This window comes from Crocodylus porosus, unplaced genomic scaffold (genome assembly GCF_001723895.1).
Source record: "Crocodylus porosus isolate Cpor-Errol unplaced genomic scaffold, CroPor_comp1, whole genome shotgun sequence".
In the NCBI taxonomy this organism is placed as follows: Eukaryota; Metazoa; Chordata; order Crocodylia; family Crocodylidae; genus Crocodylus; species Crocodylus porosus.
Genome location: NW_017728951.1, coordinates 24,701,676 through 24,711,338, shown reverse-complemented (window position 1 = coordinate 24,711,338; position 9,663 = coordinate 24,701,676). Strand labels below are relative to the sequence as shown.

General features: G+C 50.5%; 1 protein-coding gene across 2 annotated transcripts in view; it reads left to right on the top strand.

The window, feature by feature from the left end:
* The window catches only part of WBP1L (WW domain binding protein 1-like), a 31,903-nt gene that overhangs the window by 16,540 nt on the left and 5,700 nt on the right, over window positions 1-9,663 (top strand). Inside the window, exon 2 of one of the 2 annotated variants that reach the window (XM_019556109.1) lies at window positions 1,621-1,723. The exons of the other annotated variant lie outside the window; for it this stretch is intronic. Within the exon in view, the coding sequence (XP_019411654.1) occupies window positions 1,621-1,723 (103 nt within the window). The remainder of the gene's footprint in view (window positions 1-1,620; window positions 1,724-9,663) is intronic. 2 annotated transcript variants of the gene reach the window in all.

The following is a 9,663-nucleotide window of genomic DNA, read 5'->3' as shown; positions in this document are numbered from 1 at the left end:
TTCTTCCAAAATGGAAGTTAACTGAAAAAATTGTGGTACGACATGTAAACTTCCAAACTTCACAAATGCACGGTGGGCTTGTCTACATGATAGGGCTGCAGCCACCATCACAGTGTTAGCCTGATCCTGGTGGCAGTCCCCGGTATAGATGTGGCCTGTGATGGCAGAAGTGCTCTTTCTGTTAGCATAGCACCTGCACCTCCCAGACTGATGTTAGCTAAGCCCTTCAGAAGAGCTGTGTCCGGACAGGGGACTTGGCAGCAGAGCTGCATTGGTGGGAGAATATGATCTTTTCATCCTCATAGCTGATGTAACTATGTCAGCAACAATTGTAGTGTCGCCTAAACCTTGCAAACCTGTTTCAAAGTCTTTTAAAGAAGTCCTTTGCTCTGTCTCTTCTTTTCATGTCACATCTGCACTTGCAAGTGTATCCGGAGGCCAGACGTACCACAGCCTGGAAAAACTGTTCTTTCTTGTCACACACTGCAGTGCATGCACTCCACCCAGGGTTTTAGGTCTTTAAAACAGGACTGGCCAGAGCACTCGGTAATTATGGTGTCTCATGGAGCAGTCCTGTATTGTTTAATGCTGGATTGGGATGAGATGACCTCATACCATGGTTCTTTTCCATCTCTCTACTATCCAGAGCAGCGGGCTTCAGCGAGGACTGGAGGGTGATAAAGTACAGCTGATTTGGCTCCACTCCTGGAATATTCAGTATTCCAGGAAGAAGTTTTACAGGAAAACTGATTTTATAAAACATGGTGCTAATTACAAGAAAATAATTTCAGATCAGAATCTTGCAGGAACATAGAGTAATTGCCACTTGGACCTAAATGAACCCAAGCAGTCCTCACTCTGATTATACCTGTCTGGTTATAATTGCATTTCCTCTGCTGGGTACCAGCCTCAGTAGTACAGCAACGTTAAATAATACCTGGAATAAAACAGCTCTCCTACGAGATCCCTGGATCACAAAGCATGATGCTTTAACAGCAGAGAGGAGAGGCGATGTTATACGGGAGACCTGTTTGATAGAAAAAGCCTAAGAGCGGTGGTATGGGGAGAGCTGGTTTCATCTCTAGAAATGTTGGGTTGGCCTGGCTGTCGGGGAGCCATCGAGTCAACCCCCCGCGCAAGGCAAGATCATTCTTTTCTCAACCATCCTATACAAGTGGGTGTCTAAACTGTTCTTAAAACCGCAGGAACAACCGTCTCACACAGCTACCGGGCACAGTGCCCCCAAGCACCAAAAATGCTCTGACTTGCCAAAGGTAAAGCAGGGGGACAAGGGTGCTGGCAATGCTCAGCTGCTGCAAAGACAGGAAGTCGTTTACTGAAATATGTTCAAGAGATGCAAAGAAGAGGTCTGTGTCCCCCTGCTACAGAGGGAGGCGAGCCTCCCTCTCCCCTCCAAGTCCGTGCTGATCCGACCCGAGGGTGCTGTGGACCTGCTTGTGACCTTGAGCAGTACTTTCTCTCTCTGGGTATATATGACTTGCCTACCTCACTGTACTGCCTGGGGAGACTTAATTTGTGTTTGTTAAAGTGCTTTGAGATCCTTGTTTAACACGTGCTGAAAAGGTATTGTGAGTAACCTCTGTATCTATTTAATTTTAGGACAAGGAAACCTGCATGGGGGTCAACAATCAAAGTTATATATGTGAAACAGGCCACTGTTGTGGACAGTCACAGTGTTGCAACTACTACTATGAACTTTGGTGTAAGTCTTTCCTTTTTTCATAGCCCCCCTCCATAATCATGCATGCTGTACTGTGAGTCTTTGTCGTATTCCTCGTGTTTTAACGAACTCTTCGTACTTCTGCCCAGCGGTACAGCAGCAAAAGCAACCTCTCATTTGGGCTGGGCGGGGAAACCGTGTCTCCTGGAATGGGCTTGGTCCAGCATTTTTGGGGGGTAGTGGAGGATGGGTCTTCCTAGCAACAGCTGTGACTGGGAACTTGGATTTCAGAATGAAAAAAGTCTTTCCTAATTGCCTTGGGCAGCCGTGCTTGGCCTTGGAGATGAACTGGTTCTTGTGAAGTAATAATCTCCAATTTTCTTTTCCCCCCCATTCAAGCTCACGTGCTTATTTTTATTTCTTTGCTGCCGGGTTTGGCAGCTCCATGGTGCAGCTCCGCAATCTCAGCTGAAGGATCAATTCAGTGCATTTTATCCTGTTGTTATTTTACAGTGTCTGGGAATAAAAAACCCCCACAACCTTGGGTCAATTTACGTATAATTGGCTTTTATAGGGCTTTGTTCTGCTTAGGCGTCAGAACAGGAAATTTCAGCCTCCTGAGAAATGAGACATTCAATTTGGAGTACAGTTCGACTGAGCAAATTCGGTGTATAGGATGATTAAGTGCATCAGATCCTGATGTATATAGGCTGGTTTTGACCCCTCCAGTTCAGGGGGGTCCTCTCCCACCCCCTACCCCCATGCCAGGCTACTTGAGTATTGCTGATATTTCTTCTCTGAATAGTCCAAAAACAGGATTCTTGCATGTTTCTTTGTCTCCATTGACTCTAAAGAGCTCCTTGTCAAACGAAACTTGCTGTCACTTCTGGAAGGCAGCACAGATACAGAAGGACTTACTTCGTTAGCAGCAGGCTCATCAAAGGCACAGGAGAAAAGCAAGGCTCAAAGGTCAGGAAAGAAGGATCAAAACGGAAAGGCACTCGCTTCTAAAATTGTATCTGGCCTAAGGATTCCTCCCTTCCCCCTCATCGAGCCCAAAAGGTGCAGTGGTAATATTCAACATACTTTTATAATGCCAGGGTTTAGGAGGAAGCTTTGTTCAAGCAGCTGGAAGGCCTTCTGAACCGCCTCGCTGCTCTCCGAAGTGTTGACACTTTATCGCCGCACCCTGTCGGGTCTCGTTGCTTTTGCATAACTGTTCTACCCACCGCTTAATCCCTCTGATACACTGGTAGTCTCAGCTTCCCAAGTGGCATGCTTATGTGAAATGTATGAAGGCAAGCATGGGCAGCTCTGATCGCACCGGTTCCTGGAGCCGCGACACCTGATGCTTCAGCCTTTGCACGGACATGTGCTTTGCGAAATCGATGCTAAAGCTTGGAGGGTGCGGCTGTGAATCGAGCACGCCTGCAGAAGGCTATGTTTGAGATGCGCGCTGAAGTTACCTGGCTGCGGAGAAACCAGCAAGAGGGAGTGGTGCTCTGCTAAGGGGTCTTCTGTGCTTTGCTGATCTATTTTATTTGCCAGATCGTGCAAAATGTGCAAAGAAACAAGTGATGGATCGTCCTGGAGGCGATGGGGCTCGGGGTCCACAACCTCGCAGCCTCCAGCTGAAATCCGACGGGACCGGCGCGCCTTTGTCCTTCTCCGTGGCAGAGTTGTGGATGAAACAGGAGAGAGGGGAAGTCTTCGTTCGCAACTTGTGTGGCCGACAAAGATCCCTCAGGGGTTTTCTTTAAAAAGCTGGGGCATGTCCCCAGGCCCTTTGTCCTGTATCTCCTCCCTCCCCCCGTTGCGCTGCGTGCCCTGCAGTTTCCTTGCCTCTTTGTGAAGGTGCGACTGCGTGTGTGGGGGAAGGAGCGTAGGCGAGGCGGACACGTACGAGGTCCCGCGTACTTGGCCAAGCTTGAATTGTTCAGCAGAGCCCTCAACTACAGCTGCGCTCTGTGGGAAATCCGTGCAACCGCTCCATATGCCTTTAAGAGATGCTTTTATTGCATTAGGAATAAAACAATTGGCTCAATCACTCCTACCTCATTGTAGAGAATTTGTTGTCTTTTTATTTAACGCCGGTCCCGAATTTTCAGTGCATGAACAATGTCCTAGTGCATCCTAAATGCTGCCAGGGGCTAGCTGGAGATAAGATGTGGGGCTTTCTCGAAGTGAGATTGAGATCATGAAGCCAAACATCCTCTCTGGGATGTTACATCTGCCGAACTGTTCATCAAATGCTGCGTAAGGTTGGGGATGTGCTTTGAGATCCTTCAAGGTGAAGGGCACGCTGGGAAAAAATAGCTATTACTACAGGCAGCAAAGTGACCGTCTGGAAAACAGCAGCCCTCCACGTCATCGGTGGAGGGATTTGCTTAACTAACTTCCGTTCGTAGCTGCCCGCTGTATGCCCGTTACCAGTTTTGGTAAAGCCCTCGACTTGAGCCAGGTACGGAGGCTGTGTTCGGGAAGCTGCAACACACGTTGGCCATTTCGAGCCCCTGGCACGGCCGCGCATTGGAAAACAAGGCCCGCGACTTTTAGCTGGTGTTGCTGAGTCAGATCCTTGATTTATGTACCGCTTTGGCTTGGACGGAGGGCTGGGCGCAGGGGGCTGGTTCCACGTACAGCGCAAAGAAAACGAGTCTTTTGGCCAGACGTACCTCCTGTAACACAATCCCGTGTTGTGCCTGATGGGGAGGAATCTCACGAACAGGATCTCGTTGCCCTTTTGCGAGTTGAGGGGAGGCTCGGTCCCCAAGCGAGGCCGTCGGAAGATTTCTGGAAAGAACCGGCACCGAGCAATGTCTGCAGTAATTGCAAACCGAGTTGGCAGCAGGGAGGGATAGGAAGCAAAATCAGTGTATTTTTGTTAAGGGGTGGAGCGGAGAAATAAAGAACTTGATATGCCAAGCAGGTGGATGGGCTGTGTTTAAAATTAGATAACAGCGTTGCTCACATTTTCCGCCCACCCCTTATTAAAACAAAAATCCAGCGCCTGGTTGCCAAATAACATAGCTCCCGAGTTTTAAAACCTAGCCTTAGGGCATTCAGTTGCAACGCGGCTTGAAAGTGGGTAGAGGAAAGCGGGATGAAGAGTTCAGTTTTGGAACAGAACCTTTCTTTTTCTTGAGACGGGGATCTGTACAAGACAGGCTGGGGGAGGGGGCATCCAACAGCAATGGGCTTTGTCCATCTTTGAGAGAGAAAGTGCCGATTTGGGTGTAGGCTGGCATTTTTTTTCCTAAAGGTCTTGAGGTTCCCAGTCGGAAAGCATCGTCAAAGGGATAAGCAGCACTACGATGAATGCGGCAGGGGCTGCCAGAAGTAGGTTGCTAAAGGTGTTTCCACACTGTCCTGTTTTTCCTTGCTTCTGGCTAGGGGCCTACTTAATTCACGGTTTCACGGGTTTCATGGAAACCGCAAAATCCGGGATTGGCCACGAAATCAACAACAACAAAAAACTGAACAAAACTAAAACTACTTTTAACAAATATTTTTTATTTTTGGGGGGTGGTTCCTCCCCCCCAAAAGAAAATCCTCAGCCAGGGACTTTGGGCAGAGATCTTAGCTCGTTCGTGTCTAAGAGTCTAGCAGCTGCTGCACCACGCGTGTTCCCGGGCGGCTTTCCGACCCCGATTCATTTCCAGGAGTTTACAACAAACTCTGATTCCCTGACGGTGAAGTCGTGCATCCATCCTCTCCTGGCTTTTCCACCCCTGCTGTTCTGTGGGAGGTTTGTCCTGCTCCTTGCTTTGGTCTCGGCCCTCCAGCTCGTGGCCTCGACTTGTCGGTTCTTCAGCGTCTCCCGTCATCCTTACCTTTGACAGCCTGGTGCTTTCCGCGGCTGTTCAGTAGTCCAGCCTAAATGGAGGATAAATTAAATGTGGCAATTTCTGCGATGCTATTTCCTCATCCCATCTATAGCCCGTTCCAGGAAGTAGAAGTCTGGCAAAATCATTTTAAACTCTTGTATGTGGCTTGGTAAGAGCAGCAAAGAAACGGGAGGAAGAGGAGATGATGGGCCCTTGTACTAAGAGCCTGCTTATATAGGCATCTGCATCTTGCCTGCTCGGGGCTGTTGTAATCTCTTGTCTTTCAGCATCAAGTAACAGCAGAATAACTCGCCGGCATCCCTTCTTCAGAGTCGCATCCCACCCTCCATCTCTCTTGCTGGGCTTTGGACTTAGCATCCAGCCTTGCCTGCGTCAAACCTTCTGCAAACACTTTCCAGAAAGCGCAGTCGCAATCTGAAGCTAGTCGTTCACCTTGGATCCAACTGAAGCTGTTTAATTTATAGTCTGTTAACATCAGAGGTGGGTGATGACACGTCTCGGTTTGGGCTTTGCATTGTTGAAACCGAACTGGAATACCGCGGCGTCATTTGCCTGTCCATCGTTTCTCTGGCGGAGAGGCGTGGAAGCTCGCGGGGGGCGGCTGCTTGAAAGACAGCAGAGCAGGGGTTTTCAGAGCCGTACAACCTCTCTTCGGTTCACGGAGCGGTTGCGTCGGGTGGGTATTGGCCACTGTGCTGAAGGTTAGAAATCAGCTGCCCTTGCTCCTCTCGCGCCGTGCCTCAGTCGGCAGCTCTGCCTGAGGACAAGTAAACAGGACTTGGAGTTTTTTGAGTCCTGTGGCCTTCTCTGGCCAGTACTCGCCACAGATATTTACTGCGTTTAGCAACTTTTACAGCGTGTGGGAACATATGTAGTCCCACCTCTCGTAACCAGACCGGCGTTCCTCGAGGGGCGCTCCTGATTGACGCCGCCTGCCTCCTCCTGCAACGGGGGCCCCGAGACCAAGGGTACTTGTTGCAAGCCAGGGGATCCAGTACCGATTCAAATAACCCCGTTCTCGGGTGAAACGAACCTTGACCCTTGAATGAGCTTTTGCTCCTTTTTTTTCTTTTTTTGAGGAAGAGTGCCATTTGGAAGAGCATCTCTGAGTCGCTGACACCATCCCATTTCCCCTTCTGTTTGAACCCGATACTGCCAAGCCAGGGCTATTACCCAGCAGGTTTGTTAAGCAGACAGAAAAGCACTCAACAGCGTATTTTGGCCTGGCCTTTGTGAGCTTCCTGCCAACAGAAGTGGCAGTAGCCCAAGTTAGCTGTGAACTCCAGGGCAGATTATTCTGTTCCTGCCCTTGGAACTTTGCAGAAAACATGTTTTCCATTTTGCACAGGATAAAGGGAGCTTCCCTCGCGGAGATTTGCTGCTGGGAACATCGCCATTGGCAGACATGGTATTTATCCAGTCCCTCGTGAGACAAAACGTTTCTCCCTCCTTCCCGGGGAATTGTTTCTGTAGGGAATGCCTTGGAAAGAAAGAGAGATTGGGCAAATTTGTGGCCAGCGGCCCAGACCATTCTGTGCCTTTAAGCCTTGATTTCTGACACAGGCAGAATAGTGAACCAGCCCATCTCTTACTGCATATCCTCCACGCGCATGCAGATGTTTGCAGAAGCAAAAAAAAGATTGGGAGCGGAGTTACAACTTGTGAAAATCCTCAGCCGAGCTCCCGTGCTGGCTGCCCCGAGCCCAGTATTCCTCCTCCAGCTTTCCAGCAGTGCTTGATGGCATCCAGGAAGCCCGTGTCATGCTCCTGGCATAGGGCTCCTTTTATTAAAAGCTTTTGACACTACCTGGCACAGAGGTTTCAGGCCCAGCCCAACTCCTTGGCCGTGTGTCTGACACAAACGCTCTCGGACGGCCTCTCCGTCAGCCTGTCGGCATGTCTGCCCTAGAACGTGCCGTGGATGCCAGCGCTTCTCAGGGCTAAGCCGGGCGTGGAACAGGGAGGGCTTCAACTTTTGACTCTTTCCTAAACTGACGACTGGAAGTTTCCGTGAGTTCGACAGTCCCTTCCACACAATGCCGCGTTTCAGCGCAGAACTTGACGAGCCAATTTCTTCCCTGCTTAATTAAGAGAACTCGATGCCATGAGTCCCTAAGTCAAGAAGAGGCTGGCCGGTCTTCCAAGGAAAGCATGTTTCCATCCCAACCTGTCGTCCTTTATTAAAACTGCTAGCGGTTTACCCCAGGGTGTCATCAGGTTGGCAGTGAGATGCATCCCCACGTTCCTCTTCCTTGGAGTTTTCCTCCGTGATTGCCAACGAAAAATGTATTCAAAAAGCAAGTGGTTCTTTAAGCTCGGTGCTTTAGACGGGGGGGGTGGTTGAGGGGGCCGTCGCTCAACTTCTGCTGACGCGAGTTATGCTCTGGGGTTGGGGCACTGGAAGCCGCAGTTCCTCCTCTGCCGTGAATCTGGTTGCCCTGGTCCTTAGCCGTGTGGCTGCTTTCACGGCGTGCCACCTTGAGCAGAGCTGACAGCTGCCGTGAAGGCGAGCCCAGCCCTTTGCACGGTCTTTGTTTACGCCGCCCCGAGCGTGCTTCCCTAAATTAAGAGTGCAGCTGTTTCCCCGGCTCAGTTCGCAGGACACCCGGCGTGGCCGCCGGGACCGCCGGCAGCCATCGGATCATCCTCTGGCTGTTTCTGATCCCCCATGGGTGTCCTACCAGTGGACCGGTCGTGAGTTGAGTGGAGACCCCTCCTTCCCCAGAAAAAAAGACCTCCTGTGCATGACCCGGCATCTCTTTCTGGTCGTGCGTTCGCCATTGCTGGTTCCAGACCAGGTGACGGGAGGTGCATTCACGGATGCACGTGCTGTAACGCGCTTTCTTTCCCAGTTGCGGGCATCCTCTTGACCACGTATGTTAGTGGGCTTCTTAGCTCATAGCCTTTGATCCCGCCAAGGATTCAGCCAGGGCAGCCGATTGAGACTCCGACAGGGGCCACGGGATGAACGCCTCTGCTGCAACACCCCACCACAGGAATAAACCTGCACAATCGCGCTGCCCAGGGGTTGCTCCACCGGCCAGGACACGTGTGGCTGCAGTGAAACGCAGCCCACAGAACGCCTCTCGGCCTCCCAGCTCCTGAAGGGATTTCACACTAGAAAACCGCGGCAAGGCCACAGATTGGACCCCGTGATGTGCCCAGTAGTGGAACAATCCGTAACGGCGGTGGAGGGACACGCGAAGCGGCACCACGTAACCTTATCTACGTCGCTTCTTGGTTTGTACGGTCAGCGCGCTAAGAATCTGCTAGGACTTAAAGATCTTCTGATCTGCAGCCATCTCATCTTTTGCTAAGATTAGTACCAGATCTGTTAGGAGCTGACGCAGAAAGGCTCAATGAACCCTTGCCTTCACATCTTAGCCATGGATACCCTCTCGGTAGATTCACGTGAGAGACGGCCGAGAGGTGTTGACTGCTTGGAGTCATTGACACGCTCGTGACCTTCTTTGTAGGAATCCGGGTGTTAATTATCTGCACAGCAAGCCAGGAATAAACGGGACAATTGCTTTTTGCTGTCCTAGATGCCTGGAGGTGTTTTTGCTGCCTGTTGTTACACAGAAGCCGTGCATCGCCCCAGGAGCATCTGTAGGTCTATATCGGCGTGTCCGCAACACTCGGCAGATTCCTTGGGAATAAAGGATTGATAGAGAAACTTTTTTTTTTTTTTTGCTGCATATAGGCCTAGGTGAGGCAAGTTATCCTCTGTAGGAAAAACTCTTCTGTTACAGCTGAGATTGCCTAACGATGACAGCTCTCCAGCAGGTCTCGACTGGGTACGTGCCACTTATTAGCGATGACGTCGGTCATTCTTGGGGAAAACAGCTGATAAAATGCATGACAGTGAATTTCTTTTCACGCTGCTTGATTAAGAGACTGTAGTAGTCGGGAAAGGATAAGTGCACAGGAAAGCTGTTTTGGCAGCATGGTCCATGGACGACGCTTTTTAGACCATGTACAACATAATAAGGGCCATACTGGGTCGGACCGCTCATCCATCCATCCATCCATCCTGGGCCGCACTGTTTTCCTGTCACTCCTCCGCTCACGTCTCTGGGCAGAGTTGCACTGCTCGATGGCCACAGGCTCCTTGGACTCATTCGGGGGGCAGCA